Source organism: Panthera tigris, chromosome B3 (assembly GCF_018350195.1).
Source record: "Panthera tigris isolate Pti1 chromosome B3, P.tigris_Pti1_mat1.1, whole genome shotgun sequence".
NCBI classification, from domain to species: domain Eukaryota; kingdom Metazoa; phylum Chordata; class Mammalia; order Carnivora; family Felidae; genus Panthera; species Panthera tigris.
Genome location: NC_056665.1, coordinates 135,425,831 through 135,444,466, shown reverse-complemented (window position 1 = coordinate 135,444,466; position 18,636 = coordinate 135,425,831). Strand labels below are relative to the sequence as shown.

At 39.6% G+C, this 18,636-nt stretch overlaps 1 protein-coding gene across 6 annotated transcripts in view; it reads left to right on the top strand.

Moving 5' to 3' along the window:
- The window catches only part of BTBD7 (BTB domain containing 7), a 57,404-nt gene that overhangs the window by 32,098 nt on the left and 6,670 nt on the right, over positions 1–18,636 (top strand). For 3 of the 6 annotated variants that reach the window (XM_007094936.2, XM_042990430.1, XM_042990429.1), the window contains exons 3-9: positions 301–509; positions 2,016–2,091; positions 6,572–6,732; positions 10,231–10,374; positions 12,271–12,460; positions 15,461–15,639; positions 17,138–17,584. In XM_007094936.2, the coding sequence (XP_007094998.2) occupies positions 301–509; positions 2,016–2,091; positions 6,572–6,732; positions 10,231–10,374; positions 12,271–12,460; positions 15,461–15,639; positions 17,138–17,584 (1,406 nt within the window). Of the gene's footprint in view, positions 1–300; positions 510–2,015; positions 2,092–6,571; positions 6,733–10,230; positions 10,375–12,270; positions 12,461–13,021; positions 13,194–15,460; positions 15,640–17,137; positions 17,585–18,636 lie in introns of those variants that run through there. The other 3 variants (XR_006219065.1, XM_042990428.1, XM_042990431.1) reach the window with 3 other exon arrangements.

The window sequence follows — 18,636 nt, the reverse complement described above, 5'->3', positions numbered from 1 at the left end:
AGTGTTTTACTCAAAGTGTTGGATTTGCACAGAGATACTTACTTTTTTAAACAATTGTGAAGATTCTCTGCCTTTTTCTGTGGATCTGTCTCTATTGAAAAGCAGATTTCCTAAAGATGTTATAGTCTATTGTTACCTATTGTTATCCCATTCCACCAAGTCTTGGTGATTTCCATGAAATTTTATTTATTTCCTTGTTCTTTTTTACTATTGCTACTTTTAAGTATAGTGTCTAACACACTAATGTTCAATAAACAATATTTATGATTAATCTTAAGAAGTATTTGCCTTCTCTTTTAGGCTGTGAGGATATCATTGCTGAGAGCATCTCATTAGATACCTTAATTGCCATCCTCAAGTGGAGCTCTCATCCATATGGCTCTAAATGGGTGCACCGACAAGCTTTACATTTCCTCTGTGAGGAATTTTCCCAGGTCATGACTTCGGATGTTTTTTATGAACTCAGCAAAGATCATCTGCTTACTGCTATCCAGTCTGACTACCTACAGGTAATCATTTATGCACCTCTCAAATTCATTGTCATCCATATGTGCACCAGAAAACCCATCTATATTCTATTCTCCCATCTAGGGAGATTGGCCCACCCAGGGATGCCCTCTTCAGATGTGTACAGGAAAAGCCTTCTGGCTCTCTGGCCCTTTGTACCCCTGCTGCTATGACTCAGCATTGTGAATAAGCCCAGGTCCCAACCACCTACACCAAAGGGGTGGAGGCAGTAGGCAAGGTCAGAAGCATATCCCAACAGTGATTTTCTTGGCTTCCATTAATCCACTATAACAATTTATTGGTTTTCGTGGAGTATCAGATACTTAGACTGTAGACAGTAGCTTAAGCACACAGTAAGAGTAGTATTCAATTTCCGATCCACTCAAATGCTTATAAAAACTCAGTGTATGTGCCTTTCCCAAATACAATAATGTTTTCAACTATTTATTTTTAATCAGAAGTAGTTTTTAGCAAATTCTTGTGTCATTGACTTATATATGTCAATCTAATTTGGTAATTTAAACCAACAATAGGTTTAAAATATTGCAAAAAATACTTTCAAGTAACATATGTTCAAGTTTAATTTTTTTTGGCATTGGTTGTATGAATTTTATGCCGGAAACTATACAACAGTTTTAATGTTATAAAAACATAAACCCATTGAGCCATTTCCTCTTTCTTTATATTTGTACTAGGAAAATTGTAAAAGTGCTTCCATCCCAGTCAGAAACTAAGCGCAGAGGTAAATAATCCACTTAGCACCTGTGATTTGATTGCAGTACAAATGTCGTAATTGGATTTGATTTATTTAGGATCTGTGTTCATTAACCTTGTTTCGTTGTCCTGATCCAGACTGCGTACATTATGGGAGTTAGTTTGTCAGGTCTTTCAGATTATTGTCTTTAGAAAGCTTTGCATTTCTGCTTATAAGGTAAAAACCTTTGAGAGCAGCCTAGATTTGCTCTAAGATTTTCAGTAAAGTGCAAAAAATGACAGGCGCCTCGCCATTTCGCAGATTGTGCTTGAAGGGTCCTTCACCAGCCAGTAGCATACCGTGTGCGGATGGTAGTCTCTCTGCCCGAGCAGGTTGCCATACCTGTTTTTTCTGTTCTTGCAGGAGATAGTAATCACTTGGTATCTGTACACTTTTAGTATCGTCTATTTATCTCCACCTTGTCCCAAAAAGAATTGAAGGCAGCTGTGTAGACACCATACAGAAAAACCAGTAAGTTTAAAATAGGTGAAGAGAATAGGATAAAGACGAACACAAGAATAAAAGATTTAGTTGGAGCCAAGAGGTAGGTTACTGGACAGAACACATGCAGAGTGGTCTTGTGTGTTTGGTGTTGGTAGACCACAGCTTTAATGGAACATTTCAAACAGCCAGTGTATAGTGAAATGTGGCTAAGTCGCGCACCGTGTACATTATCACCTAGGTACAGTCATTATGAAACTTGCCATTTATCTAATTTCACTAAAATAAATCGAAACCATTTTTTTTATTATAGGCAAGTGAACAAGATATCCTTAAATATCTGATTAAATGGGGTGAGCATCAGTTGATGAAAAGAATAGCTGACAGAGGTAAGCTCAGAAAATTAGCTTATACTATAAGTTTTTTATCCAGAAGCATACTGTGTACCAGTCTTGACAGTAGCCACTATTGCCTGGTGAAAATAGAAATTTTTAGTGGAGAAGAGTACACTTTGTTAGAAATAAATACACCAGAGGGGCGCCTGGGTGGCTCGGTCGGTTAAGCGTCCGACTTTGGCTCAGGTCATGATCTCACAGTTCATGAGTTCGAGCCTCACATTGGGCTCTGTGTTGGCAGCTCAAAGCCTGGATCCTGCTTCAGATTCTGTGACTCCCTCTTTCTCTGCCCCTTCCCTGCTCATGCTCTGTCTCTTTCTCTCTCAAAAATAAATAAACATTAAAAAATTTAGAAAGAAAGAAAGAAAGAAACCAGAAAATTTCATTTTACAACTTTAAAGCATACTTTTAATGTTACCTCTGTATGTGCTTAATAATACATGGAGTATTATATACCAATTTATAGAAGTATTAGAATGAAATTTTTATTTAATGATTAAAATATTAACAAAGCATATTGTTGGTGGAAATGTTTGGGAATTAGATAGCGGTGGTGTGTGTGTAACATTTTCTATACTGGGGACGCCTGGGTGACTCAGTTAGTTAAGCCTCTGACTCATGATTTCAACTCAGGTCATTATCTCAACGGTTCATGAGTTGGAGCCCCACATCAGGCTCTGTGCTAACAACGCAGAATCTGCTTGGGATTCTCTCTCTCTCTCCCTCTCCCTCTCTCCCTCTCTCCCTCCCTCTCTCTCCCTTTCCCTCCCTCTCCCTCCCTCTCTCTCCCTTTCCCTCCCTCTCCCTCCCCCTCCCTCCCCCTCCCTCTCCCTCCCCCTCCCTCTCTCTCCCCCTCCCTCTCTCCCTCCCCTTCCCTCTCCCTCTCTCCCTCTCTCCCTCTCTCCCCCTCTCCCCCTCTCCCCCTCTCCCCCTCTCCCCCTCTCCCTCTCTCCCTCCCCGTCCCTTCCCACCCCCTCCCTGCTCATGTGCATGCTCTCTCTCAAAATAAATAAACATACATTTATTTATTTTTTTATTTTTTTAATGTGTATTTATTTTTGAGAGGGAGAGAGACAAAGTGCAAGCAGAGGAGAAGCAGAGAGACAGGGAGACATAGAATCCGAAGCAGGCTCCAGACTCTGAAATGTCAACACAGAGCCCAACGTAGGGCTCGAACTCACAAGCTGTGAGATCATGACCTAAGCTGAAGTTGGATGCTTAACTGACTAAGCCACCCAGGCGCCCCTAAATAAACACATTTTAAAAAATTTCTTGTTGTTTTTTTAGAAAAACTTTGTATATACTAAAAGCCACTGAATTATACACTTTACATGGTTAAAATGGTGGGGCACCTACATGGCTCAGTTAAGTGTCCGACTCTTGGTTTAGGCTCAAGTCATGATCTCATGGCTTCATGGGTTCAAGCCCCTGCATCAGCGCAGAGCCTGCTTGGGATTCTCTCTCTCTTTCTCTGTCTCTGTCTCTGTCCCTCCCTCCCCCCTCTCTCCTCTCTCTCTGCCCCTGCCCCCACCACTCATGCTGTGTCTTTCTCAAAATAATCTTTAAAAAAAAAAAAAGGTTAAAATGGTTAGTTTTATGTTATGTGAATTTTACCTCAACAAAAAAAGATAGGACTACCTCCCAAAAAAGCCTAATGTGTTGTTTGTTTTTAAATTTTGTAGAAGGTAAAGGAAAAATAATGCTTTTGAATGGTTTCCATCTAGGGATACTGCAGAAGAGATGGAAACATCATACGCATGCTCCTTCCCTCAAAGAGTGGTGTGTTCCTCTATATAGCAAACCCAAATCAAAACATTTTTTTCAAAACATTTTAATTTAGAAAAATACAGATTTCCCTTTCCTGTCATTTTTTGATGGCTGTATCTAATTAGATATACTTTACATATCATGAAGTTCACTTATTTAAAGTGTTCAAGTCATGATTTTTAGTGCACTTACAGAGTTGTTCTGTCACATTTTAAGGCAAGCTAAGCCTGCCTTTCACAACCTCTTATTTTTCCTAATTTATTTTTCTGTAGCCTGCTTGAGCCATTAGCAATTCTCAGATGTGATTGTTTTTAAGTTTTTATCTGTTTTGGGAGAGAATCCCACGCTGAGAAGGGAGAGAGAGTCTCTGCACTAACAGTGCAGAGCCCAATGTAAGACTTGAACCCATGAACCATGAGATCATGACCTGAGCCGAAGTCACGTGCCTAATCAACTGAGCCACCCAGGTGCCCCATCAGATGTGAATGGTTTTTAATATTAAAGCCACTAGTATTAATGTGGGACTTTTTGAAATGCCAGTATACCATCTGTCCTTCTTATTTGCAGGTTCTATATTTGCAAATTCACCTATCTGCTAAAATTTATTTACAGCCTCAAAATCAGTACCTACAGCACTTTCACGGTCATTTGCAGACATGCTCAGAGTGACAAAAATTTTGAGTTCTCTGTTGCACATGTTCCCAGCTTAAGGTGGAACCGAATGACACTGTGCCTTCTTATTTAAGTTCTCACACTGCAAACAAGGTCCTTTTCACAGTCTGTTAAGGGCCATGTTTTTCGTATTTTATGGGGGTGTGATCTCACTGATCACAATGGGTTCCGAGTGTAACTTTTAGTGCTGTGTAGTGTCCCTAAGCACAGGAAGGCTGTGATGTGCCTTACAGAGAAACTATGAGTTAAACAAGCTTCGTTCAGGTATGAGTGACAGTGCTGTCAGCTATGATTCAATGTTAATAAATCAGCAATATATATTAATAAGGTGTCTTTAAACAGAAACATACATTTAAAAAAAGGTTATGTCTTGATCGGTTGACAAAATTGTTGGGACCAGAGGCTCACAGGAACCTAACCATGTGTTTTCCCTTAGGAGCAGTGGTTCAATATTTACAAAGTGTTTACAATGACTCTATAGAATATGACTACTCCAAATAATAAGAATAGATTGTATATAATTCTTCATAATCATTGTAGGCCATGGGTTTGTTCACTGATGCAAGGTTGGTAATGATGAAATGTCATATTTATTTTGGGCAGATAATGAGCATCCTTGATAAAATTTCCCTTAATTTTTTTTTAAATTTTTTATTTTTGAGAGAGAGAGCACGTGAGCAGGGGAGGGGCAGAGAGGGAAGGAGATACAGAATCCAAAGCAGGCTCCAGGCTCTAAGCTGTCAGCACAGAGCCCAACATGGGGCTTGAACTTGTGAACCATGAGATCATGACCTGGGCTGAGGTCAGACACTCAACCAACTGAGCCAGCCAGGCACCCCGATAAAATTTCCCTTAAAATAGTAGTTTTCAGACCAGGTTAGAACAGAAGACTCTTTCACAGGGATGAGAATGAGAAGGAACCTAAGCAAACCAGGCTGCACCTTTTAGTCACCTTTATATATAACGGTTCTGCCCTTAGCTGTGATGTATTTGGGAGTCTTCTCTAAGATTTCACAACTTTAAGGGGAAATTTTCTTTTTGAAAAGGAATGCTTTGTGTAAGTATGAAGCCAAATCATAGCAAGGCAAGGAAAAAAAAAACCTTTTTTCCACATGCTCGCAACAGTTTTATTGAATGATGCCAGAAAAAGCTTAGCTTTTCAAAAATAATTATTTCTTTATCTCTCTATCCATCTGCCTATCACATGATTTAAAGGAAATGCCTGTTTGCCTATAGAGTATTTGCAAAAAAGGCAGCATTTATATTTGTGAATGATAAAGATCTTGTTTTTTAAGAAAAATACAGTCCCTAGATTATAGACATGATTACATATTCCCAAAATTTAAGTAATTTTTCTTTTTACCTCAGTATCATGAGGTTATATGTACTCCAGATCTTCCCCTTTCACTGATACCTAATGAAGAAAACCTTGACTCTCTGCTCTGGACGGTGGAAATATATTGCATGTCAGAGATCAAAGGGTCACTTTTTGCAGTTAACATTCCCATAGTAAGAAACTTAGGAGACTATCATAGAAATCAGAGTTAAATACAGTGTACATTAGGTTTTGCTGCTTTAGATACCAGGTAATTAATATCTTGTTAAGTTGCTGGTAAACATATGGTAGTCTAATGAGTACACTGATAACCTACAGTGACCAGAAATACCACTTGCCCTGTAGTGCCCTTAATTGTACTAAAAACTGGTCACAGCAATGAGAAAGCTTAAAAAAAAAGCCCTTGGTCAAACTAGATTTTAATAGATTATCCTCTTTTCTCCTTTGAATTAGTATATGGAAAATAATTCTTTATTCCGTAGTGCAAAACAATCAAAAAAAGTTATCCTAAAAGTTGACATCATGCTTTTGCCTTGCCGAAGAACATCTCTGTTAAAGGTATTAAGACAAAAAAAAAAAAATTATAATCCTTTTTAAAGCAGATGCACCTAAGTATAAAGAGTGTTACTGAAAGCATACTAGAGAGAAAAGTTTGAAAATTTGGATTTGGTTGGAGACTTCTCATTTTCTGTCTCATAGAGCCAAACTTACTGAGTGGCACTGCCCACAGTGTGAACAGAAGAGGCGTAAAAAGACGAGACCTGGACATCGAAGAGCTTAGAGAGATCCTTTCTTCTCTCTTACCTTTTGTGCGAATTGAACACATCTTACCTATAAACAGTGAAGTCCTCAGTGATGCAGTAAGTGTCTTTCTTCATTCATCCCTTTCATGAAAATAAAATGTACCAAAATGTGCAGGCTTATCTTTTTTTTTTAATCATCATACATAATTTCTACTAATAAGAGTACCGTGAAACTGTGAAGTCCACGAGGACAGAGACAGACGTGTTTTGCACCATGTCATGTCCCCAGTGTTGGCCACTGGCACAGCTAAAGGTTGGGTGAATGAGAGTTAAGTGGGGATAGCAGTCTCACTTTTTCAAGAGGATAGTCTCCAGGGGAGGTTACTTCAGCCATTTATCAGCGTAGATCAAGTAGATCCTCATTCACAAAGGAAAGGGTAGAAATTACCTTTGGAGACTTTTCAAACACAGCAATATATCAGGGAGCAGGAAGGAAGGAGATTGGTTTAGTGTGAAAAGGATGATAGAATCTTCTGATTGTACTTTAAAGATTAATGGAGCTGATCATGTTACTTTCATAATTTTTTCAAAGTGAATTTTTTAAACCAGTAATTGCTTGAATTAATGGATGTGAAAAATAAATATTATAAATATTGTATACAAATTGGCTTATAACGTTAGTGCATTGTTTATAGACATAGTTTTTTCAACTGCTCAGAAACATAAAAGTCATCTGGAAAAAACCCAATAAGAATTTTTTTCCATTATATACAAATGTTTTATTTTTTTAATTTTTTTTCTTTCCAAGTCTTTATTTAAATTCCAGTTAGTTAACATACAGTGTAATGTTAGTTTCAGGTATAGAATTTAGTGATTCATCACTTACTACCAACACGCAGTGCTCCTCACAATCAGTGCCTTCCTTAATTCCCATCACCTATTTCACCCCCACTCACATCCCCTCCAGTAACCGTCCGTTTGTTCTCTGTAGTTAAGTCTGTTTCTTGGTTTTCCTCCCTTTTTCCCCCCTGCTGTTTGTTTGTTTGGTACGAATTTTTTTTTAAGCTCTCTCAAAAGAACATAATGAAGAAAGGATAACTCTTCCAGAATTTAAAATACATTATAAAACTCAAGGGGCGCCTGGCTGGCTCAGCTGGTAGAGCATGTGACTCTTGATCTCAGGGTCCTGAGTTAAAGCCCCATATTGGGCCTAGAGCTTACTTTAAAACAAAATAAAACAAAACAAAACAATTTAGATATTTAATCTGTGATGATAGAAAAACAGACGAGACAAAATAGCTGGGAAAAAGATCCTAATTAATACATAAGAGCGTACATAATACATAGTGTACATAATACATAGGTGCGCCTAGGTGGCTCAGTTGGTTAAGTGTCAAACTCTTGATTTCGACTCAGGTCATGATCTCACGGTTTTGTGAATTTGAGCCCTGTGTTCGGCTCTGCGCTAACAGAGCGGAGCCTCTTTGGGATTCACTCTCTCCCTCTCTCCCTCTCTCCCTCCCTCCCTCCCCCCCTCCCCCCCTCTCCTGCTCATTTTCTCTCTCTTTCAAAATAAATAAATTTTAAGAGAGAATTAAACATATAATAATCTATCAGAAATCAGTGAATCATTGCTAGACTAGCTGATGAGCTAGGGGAAATTTGTTTAAAGTTAAACCCTCATTTCACTTGCACACAAAATTAATCCCTGTTAGATTGAAGAATTAAATATTAAATCGAAATATGGAAAAACTAGAAGGAAATGATTAAATATTTATGGTATTTCTGATTAGAAAAAATGGTCAGTCTCACTAGTAATCACACACACCAAAGAAAGCAAAATAAAGCCATAAGTTACCACTTTTTCACCTATTAAGTCAATAATTTTTGAAATAATATTACCATCCCGTAGGGGAAGCATAGCTGGTACATTAGTAGCATTGTCCTTAAATATTTGGAAATAGCTTAAATGTCTAATAACAGAAAAAAATAAAAGTAAACTATAGTATGACTACTCAAAAGAGTATTTTGCTGCCCTGAACAATAGTCATAAAGACTAATACAGCAACATGAAAAATGTTAATGGAATATAATTTTAGAAGTATACAAAATAATGCATTTTTATGTATTCTAGAATTCAATTCTGTAAACACCCATTTAAAAAATACTGGCAGGAAATATATCAGCATTATTATGGTTGAAATAGGGTTACGAGTTTTTGCCTGTTTCCTAAATACTATCTAATGCTATATTTTATTAGTTAAAAATAATTTTAACTAATGCAGCAATTAGACATTTATTATATTTAATAAGATTAATATTGGAGAAACGATGTTTGGTTTTGTTTAAAACCTAGGACACAAACCAAATTGAACTCTGAATTTGGTTTAGAAAAATACTTTAGAACTTTTGTTTAGTAGAGTTAGAAAATACCTATCTCTGGGACGCCTGGGTGGCTCAGTCAGTTAAGTGTCTGACTTCAGCTCAGGTCATGATCTTGTGGTTCATGAGTTCAAGCCCCGCATCGGGCTCTGTGCTGACAGTTCAGAGCCTTGGAGCCTGCTTCGGATTCTGTGTCTCCCTCTCTCTGCCCCTCTCCCCACTCGCACTCTGTCTCTCTCTCCCTCAAAATAAATAAACATTAAAAAAAATTTTAGAAAATACCTATCCCTGTTCTTAATTCCATGCTTCATGCCTAAGTCCCCAGTGAAAGTTTGCTAGTCATGCTGTTAAAACCTTAAAACACTCTTAGTGTGTGTGGAGTGCTTTTACCTCATGACCGCCTCACAACCACCTTAGGAGCTGTAGGTACTTGATTTATTTTCTCCCAGCATAGACACGGAAACAACAGGGCCACCACGTATAGATGTGCAGTGTTCCATCTCCAGGGCCATCTAGAAGCCCTTAAAGTGAAGCTCAGATAAAAGGACATGTCTGCGGGGGCACCTGGGTGGCTCAGTCAGTTGAGCATCCGACTTCGGCTCAGGTTCCTGAGTTCAAGCCCCACGTGGGGCTTACTGCTATCAGTGCTGTCAGTGGTGTTAGCCGGCGTCAGATCCTCTGTCCCCCTCTCTCTGCCCCTCCCCTGCTTGTGCTCTCTCAAAAATAAAACATTCAAAAACCAAAAAGGGACATGTCTGTGGTCATGCAGCTGTTAAATGGGGAGTTAGGGTTTCGTGTCAAGTCTTCCTTCCCCTAGAGCTCCCGCCCCTAACCACCATGCAGACTGCCTGTCTCCTTGTACTGTAGATCTAGGCCCAAGATGTTCCTTTGTCTTTTGGGGGGAGGGGGGAGGGTGGAATCCATGTCTAGATGAGTAAGGAAAAAAATAGAATTTGGTTTTCATTAAAAGTTCTGAAAACTGGTCCAGCTCATTATATTTGTAATTATTATAGCTCTTCTTTTAAAAACATCTTTCCTCTGTATAGAGAAAAGTGGTAAATTGTAGTACCTTTTTATTGCTGAATTTTTGAAATATTGTTAAACATTAGGAGTATTTTGAAATTTAACATCTATTCCTAAATTTTTATGATTTATAGGCATAATTATTTATCTTAGTAATATTCTAGTTCACTCAAATCTTCAGTTCATCTAAAAAAATTTTTTTTTTCCAAGATGAAAAGAGGCTTGATTAGTACTCCTCCATCAGATATGCTTCCTACAACAGAGGGTGGAAAGTCAAATGCCTGGTTACGGCAAAAAAATGCTGGAATATATGTTCGTCCTCGACTATTCTCTCCATATGTGGAGGAAGCAAAGGTAATGAAAATCATTTTAAGTTATTAGAGTGCCTTTTATGAACTATAATTTGTGCTTATAAGCACAAAGATATTCATTGTGGCATTGTAAAAAATATTTAGAGATAGCCTAAATATTTGATAATAGGGAAAGTTAAAGTAAACTCTAGTTTACTCACCAGAATAGTTTTCTGAAATGTTTAATTATCAAGCATGTCTTTATAACTTAGTTTATATTAAATTGCATTTTACATTTTTCTTATCTTAGTTGTGTTGCAAATTGTTAATTTGGAAAAAAATTAATTTTACGGAGATGATTGTCAGTATTTTGTGATCTTCAAGATGGGAATAATGTTCTGAAAAGATTGCACACATTTTGTCTTTCTTAAACTAAAGAAATGACACAATTTCTTGCAAAATGCTTCTGTAATGGCTTTTGGAAATTATATTTTAGTTTCAGAATATGTACATAAAACTAAGACAGTTTCAGGCTTTCTAAGTAAATTATGTATTATAATATGAAGAACTCCAAGAAAATACGGTAATGTGAAAATGGAATACTGTGATTTTTATTAGCTGTATTTAGCCATGAGAACTTTGAGACAGCCTTTTGAGGAACTGGCACTCTTTGATAGTCAGAAATCACCATTAAGCTTTCTGAAATAAATTAACAGGGAAAGCATTGTTTGGGTATAGAATTAAGTTATCTTAAATTTTTTCTTTTTTTGATTGTCGGAGTTCCTAACTTAAGATATGTGAAAGGATTGTGAGAAGTTAATTTTATTGACTAGATCGATAATCTATCTCTTACTGAGTAGTTGACACTTAAATAGTCTAAAATCGGGAAAAAAGCATAATGGTTGGGTCTCGTCTTTCAGAAATAAGTTCAGTCCTTAACAGTACACAAGTATCACAGCCTTTACCAGGGTTGCAGCTGATGATAAAAGGTCTGTAATAAACTACCTCGCACTCGGCTCTGTCTCAGAATGGGGCAGCAGGGAGCTGATCAGATAGTCCTCCTGGGACTTCCCTGTTCCCAGATGGCTGTACCCACACTTCATAGATAATTGCCCTCAGTAAATGTGGAAAAGGTTTATACATTACTTCATTTTGGACATTCTGCAGTTGAAATTCATCTGAAACTAACTTAACAATTGGGTTTATATATAGATCTGTTGAATTTAAAGTTGATCTTCAGTATTTTATATTTTGAACATTTCTTGTTGGATCTGATATTTAGCCCATGTATACCTTGTTTTCTTTATAGTAACTTTAGATATAAATTACTTCTGATTGATTTTATACCTTCCTTCAAATTTCAAATACTTCAATTAAAAGCAAATTTTTCAGAAGGTGATTATTTCAAAGATGCTGCAGAAATATTTTTTAAAAATTAAAGAGGTTGGGACGCCTAGGTGGCTCAGTTGGTTAAATGTCCAACTCTTGGTTTCCGCTCAGGTCATGATCTCACGGTTGTGAGTTCAAGCCCCGCATTGGGTTCTGTGCTGACAGTGTGGAGCCTGCTTGGGATTCTCTCTCTCTCCCTCTCTCTCTGCCCTCCCCACTCGTTCTATCTCTCAAATAAACTTCAAAAAAAAATTAAAGAGGTAAAGGGGCTCCTGGGTGGCTCAGTCAGTTAAGTGTCCGATTCTCGATCTCAGCTCAGGTCTTGATCTCAGGGTCGTGAGTTCAAGCCCCGTGTTGGGCTCCACACTGGATGTGACGCCTACCTAAAACAAACAAACAAACAACAAAATTAAAGAGATAGGAGTTCTTTCTCCTTTCATTATTTTAAAGCTTCATACACTGGAAACAATAAATTACTTCCCATTTTATATGCTGAAGGTAATAATCTTTCTCCGGATGTGATTTACAGAGATGGTTGACTGATACTCTTCATATTGAATTGTTCTTTCAGTCAGTGCTGGACGAGATGATGGTGGAACAAACAGATCTTGTGCGTTTGCGAATGGTTAGGATGTCCAATGTGCCAGACACGCTTTACATGGTTAGTACCGCCGTGCCACAGTGCTGTCACATGATGAGCCACCAGCAGATCAGCAGTCACCAGTCAAGCCCTCCTTCAGTCGTAGCCAATGAAATTCCAGGTGAGGCAGTAGCCTTCTGTCAGGCATTTATATTTAAATGAATAATCTGATCATTTTTGTAGCCTTTTTTATATGTGCTCATTCTCTCAGCTTTCCAAAATTCATTACTCATTGTTTTCATAATAAGCTCAGTTTTTTGTTTCATATTTTATTTTCCAGTAACAGGTGTATACAGGTTTTCCGGTTAGCACAGAGTTTCTCAACCTTAGCTGTCTTGACATATGCTTTGTTGAGGGGGCTGTCCTGTGCACTGTGGGGTGTTCAGCAGCATCCCTGATCTGCACTCACTAAATGCCAGTAGCATGCACACACACACACACACACACACACACACACACACACACCCCTTTGTGACAACCCTTTGAAAACATTTTTGTTTCTAGACATTGCTAAATGTGCCCTGTGGGGCAAAATCGCTTCCTGTTGAGAACCACTAGTTCAAAGGAATTCAGATTTTTCATCACCATAAAGCGTTTCTCACAGAAGACTCTTTGAGTTATAAACTTGTATCTTTTGAGTCTAGACATGTCCCCTGAAATGTTATCACTGTTGGTTTCCTAGAGATCCATCCAGCTTCCCAGGATCTGCTCTGTGAATTCTGTTGGTAGTGCAGGCTTATGTGATGACTTTGAGGAAATCGACCGTAGATTGAGATATAACTGTTATATCCAAAATTTTCTGAGCATCAGGTGATGTTGACTTTAACCAAAGGGCTCTAGTGTCCATCTTTAAGGTAAGAAAATGCACAGTGATCTGGGGGGTCAGAGATTTGCAGCTCTTGCCAGTTACTACTGCAAAATTGAAACACATTGCAAACTGTATAGCGCTATTAGAAATAGCCCCATTCAGGTGCCTGGGCATCTGACTTTGGCTCAGGTCATGATCTCACGGTTTGTGAGTTTGAGTCCCGCATCCAGTTCTGTGCTGATCGCTTGGAGCCTGGAGCCTGCTTTGGATTCTGTGTCTCTCTCTGTCTCTCTGCTCCTCCCCTGCTCACTCTCTCTCCTTCAAAAATAAATAAACATTTTTAAAAAAATTTAAAAAAAAAAGGAAAAGAACTAGCCTCATTCATTTTCTGCTTATAAATATTGTTTCAATTAAGGATAAATTTAAAAAAAATAACAACTTTTAATTGAGCACATTTTATTCTGGGACTAATGTCTGATCAGTTGTTGGCCTTATCAGATTTGGCCACTAGTGACAAAATACTGTCATTTATTTAAAGTATACATTAGACAACAGTATGAAGAGAAATGTTTCTGTAGCTAATTTATGCAGATATTGAAGCTACAGTAATTAGCCGGTTTTTATCAGCTCAAATTAATACAATTAAATAGCATAACTTAATCTTAGAACTGAATCTAAAAAGCCCAAAGACATTCACAATTAAGTACATTCAGAAGAGTAGGACTTGTTGCCTTTCTTGTCTTGCTTTAACAAGACCTGGCCCTGTTCTGGTGTTATCTGATACTTCCCTCTTCCTTGCCCACCACACTCTAAGGAAGGCCATGTAGCTTATTGGAGAAGACTCAAGGGCTCATATCCTGGCTCTGCCACTTTTATGTGACTTTGGGTAAGGTTACTTACTTAGCATTAATTTCTTCATCTGAAAAATGGATATAATGTCTCCTTTCTAGTGTTGTTAATGAAGATTCAAGGAAGTCCCATGAGTAAGATGCTTAGGAGTGTGCCTGGAACAAAGTAAGCACTCAGTAAATGGTCGCTCCCTTTCCCCAGAAATAATAACCAGTGGCTACTCTAGTCAGTTTGTCTCTTAGATATAGAAGACTCCATCCTCGACTCCCCACCCTCTGCTATAGCCTTAGTCTAGGTTCCCAGTTGGTGTTCCTGCCTCTATCCTTACTCCCATTCTGGCCTTTACACCAGGACTCGGCAAACATTTTCTGGAAAGGCCATTTGGTAGATACTTTAAGTTTTGTGGGCCATGCAGTCTCCATCACAACTACTCAACTCTGTTGTCAAGAGCAACCACAGACGATACGTAAACAAATAGATGTAGCTGTGTGCCAGTACAACTTTATCGACAAAACAGGCAGCAGGCTTGATTCAGCCTACAGGCCGTAGTCTGCCAACCCCTGCTTTACACTGTTCTCAGAGCACGCTTTCTGTCACCGCCCTGATCCTGTCCTTCCTTCCCCTGCACAAGGGAGTACCTGTTGTTCACAACATATAATTTAAATTCCTTATCGTAATATGCAGGCTCATTCGTGATCTGTTCCTACCCATCTTTCTCGCCTTCTCTCTTAACACTACTCCTGCTTGTACCTATGAACCCTGAGTTCGCTAATCCTGCCAGCTGCTTGTGCCATACTGTCACCTGCGTGTTTGACACATGCCTTGTCCTTCTGCTCGAGACACATACCTTCACTCTACTTTCTTTACCTGCCTGGGTTTTCTCTCATTCTTCAGGACTCCACTCAGGATTCCCCTCCTCCAGGAAACCTCTCTTGCCTGCCTCCATCTGAGGTGGACCCTTCCTCCGCGTCCCGTCAGCATCCTTCACATGTTTGCCTTTGTGACCACTTAGGGCCTGTGCTCTACTGCTTTACTCAGTTTACTTCACTAAAACTAGAGCTCTTCGAGGACAGGGATCATATCTTTGATTCTGAGCACCCCAGTACCCAAGCCCAATACCTAGCACATAACCAGGACTCAGAAACTTATTTGAATAAAAGAATGAATATATTTAAAAGATTTCTGAAATACCCTGAGATGTAGAAGAGAATATATGCAAGTAAAATTTTAGTTAGGTTGTGAACTAAGAAGACAGTTCAGTAACTGTTTCGTATTATCAGCAGCATTTTGAGCACAGTGAAATTTTATTAAAACTTTAAAAAATAATTAGAAGCACATAAATTAGTATTTTCCAGGAAATTAAAATTCTAATGCAGAACAACACAGGCCTTCTTGCTTGTGCTCAGTGGGGGACCTTTGATGCAGCTCAGATATTTTGCCTACAGAGTGTTTTTCTTTTTTCAGTTCCTCGTCTTCTCATTATGAAAGACATGGTTAGACGTCTGCAGGAACTACGGCACACTGAGCAGGTGCAGAGAGCCTATGCACTCAACTGTGGGGAAGGCGCCACGGTCAGCTATGAAATTCAAATTCGAGTGTTAAGAGAGTTCGGTCTTGCAGACGCGGCTGCAGAGCTCTTGCAGGTGGGGATGGCATTCGACTGTGTGAAATAGGGAGCCTGTGCAGGTGGTATTTCAGACATTCCAGGAGCCCTCCCAGCACGCATCTGCTTCTTAGTGCATGCCCTTTCACTGCCTCATGGGTCTGGGATAGCCTGGAAGTCCCCCCTGGGTAGAGGCGGGGTGTGGAGTAGATGGAGCACATGGGCTCTGGTGGGAGAGCTGAAGTTATAGTTTGGCTCTGCTGCTCACCAGTTAACTTGGGCCGCTTAACCACTCCCAAGTATCAGTTTCCTTACCAATAAAGTGGATGCTGTGAAGACGAGAGGTGCTGTATGTAAGCAGCTATGTCTCTTAATACCTAATAGGCCTGCTAAAAGTTAATGGTGTGCATGCCCATCAAAGGTGAAAAAGGAAGCAGAAAATTCTGACCTTCCACTGCTCTCTGTCCCTCGATGGGTCTCTAGATTTCGGGTTGTGGCCTACTACCAGACTTAACAGGTCTTCCAGATGCCCCTCTTATTCCTCTCCCCTCCTCTTCCGTATAATAAGAAATTTTTTGCATGATGTTGCAAATCCTATAAGCACGAGAATCAAAAACTGAATGTGGTTTTTTTTTGGTTTTTTTTGTTTGGTAACCAGCATGGGGAAAAAAACTCCCTTGTGACCAAGTACAGGAGCAGGAGCAGTAGCATTGGTTTTGCAGTGAAGGAAGAATGTGTAAAGTAGTCTGCTCACAGCCACTAAATCAGAACCTAAAGTAGAATTTAATTTTGTCTGGTCAAGTGATTGAATTTTTTTTGCCACTGACTCTAGACTTGTTTAGCTGGAGTCTTCAAAGGGGAATGTGGTGTGATGTTCTTAGGCAAGGGAGCAGGCCACTTACAGGTTCTTGATTTTCTTTTTTTTGCTGTGGATTCCATCCATGAAATAGTCTTGTATACTATACATTTCTTTCCCCCTTGACATTCTAAACTGTATCTTAATTTGGTATCTTAAATTGCATTAAAGTTTTACAGATTAAGTATTCTTACATAATGTTTATCAAAAGGCTCATAAAACTGAGTTATATGTAATAGGTAAGGATTAGTATTTTATAGTTTTTATTTCAGACAGAGTGCAGATGTTTTGTAAGAAAGTTCTAGGAGGATCTTTACTTGTATGCCTTTTTGTCCTTTGGTATTTAATTTTATTTTCTCAGCAAAGACTCATTTGAATTAGGTTTTATTTCCTGCTTTTGCATTATCACATAATCTTGCAGGAGATTACCAACCTGGTTGCTGGAATATTTAGTTAAGCTCTTCTCCTTGATAGCTGTATCTTAGGCTATAGAGACTCCACTCTATCCTTTTGTGCTATTATTAAGGTAAATTTTTCTTGGGCTTCTGGCCTAGAGAAATAATGTTGTGCCTTTTACTCTTGCTGAATGTGGTTTTCTTAGGATCTCACTTAATGCTCTCAGCCTGTAAATTTCTATCTAGAAAATTTGCTGATAAATGTCTTGTTTGTTTAAATCTTTCAGAATCCTCACAAGTTCTTTCCGGATGAACGTTTTGGGGATGAAAGTCCGCTCTTGACAATGAGACAGTCTGGGAGATGTCGAGTTAACAGTACCCCCACTGCAGAAACCATGTTTACAGATCTGGACTCTTTTGTGGCCTTCCATCCACCCTTGCCCCCACCGCCACCTCCGTACCACCCCCCAGCGACCCCAATCCATAACCAACTCAAAGCAGGCTGGAAACAAAGACCTCCCAGCCAGCATCCTTCGCGCTCATTCTCTTATCCCTGTAATCATTCACTGTTTCACTCCAGAACGGCCCCTAAAGCCGGCCCCCCTCCCGTCTACTTGCCAGGTGTTAAAGCAGCAGCACCTGATTGCACCAACACCACAGGACTGGGGAGACAGACTGTGGCCACCGCCGCCACCGCCACCACCTCAGCAGCAGTAACTTCTGAGAAACAAGTGGTAAGTTAACATCTCACTAATTTAGGGCAAATAAAATGTTCATGGAATATGAGAGGCGGTTTCCCTGACTCCAAGAGCCCTAGTGGGACTCAGCAGTGCCCAGAAGTATTGCCACCAAGCCGAAAGCGTGGACTCCAGGACTATGGAGAGAGGGAGGTAAGGCCAAGTGAGAAGACAGGAAGAGAGACAGGGTGTGTGGGGAGGGTGGTTGGCACCTTCCTTGTCTTTGTGTTCATTGTAGGTACTTAGAAGGGATGATGTTACTGGGCAGTGCCACTGGATGCTCTCGGTTTCACGATGCTCCATTCAAACACACGTCTAGAATCTGCCCTAGCTTCTCTTCTATAGAATCTGCTCTTCTACCAAATGCTTTGATGGGGTAGGAAAGGAAAGGTATTTATAGCTAAGTGTACTGTCAGGAGCAATGTGGCAGAAGATTCCCCATTCAGAAAGTAGATGGGTGATCGGTCCTCATGCCTGCGTCGGCCTCTGGCAAGCTCTTCCGTCAGGAGGCTCATTTGACTAGGAACCACAGTAGCTAGCGTTAATAGCTAGTAAATTAAGTGAGGACCTTGCTCAGTTTTGCACTGAATGAAAGGTTGAATTTCTGTTTATATAATACCTCTGAAAAAAAATAGTGATTTTTAAGTCCTTCTGCTCAGTCACACATTATCAGTGGCCTTCAATAGAAAAACAAAAGAGGGGTGCCTGAGTAGCTCAGTCGGTTGGGTGTCCGACTTCGGCTCAGGTCATGACCTCATGGTTTGTGAGTTCGAGCCCTGCGGCAGGTCTGTGCTGACAGCTGAGAGCCTGAAGCCTGCTTTGGATTCTGTGTCTCCCTCTCTCTCTGCCCCTCCCCCACATGCACTCTGTCTCTGTGTCTCTCAAAAATGAACAAACGTTAAAGAAAAAAATTAAAAAAAAAAAAGAAAAACAAAGGATACATATATTAATTCAGGGAATCTTTATTAAAGTGTGGCTTTTGGAGGGGTGCCTGGGTGGCTCAGTCAGTTGAGCGTCCGACTTCGGCTCAGGTCATGATCTCGAAGTTC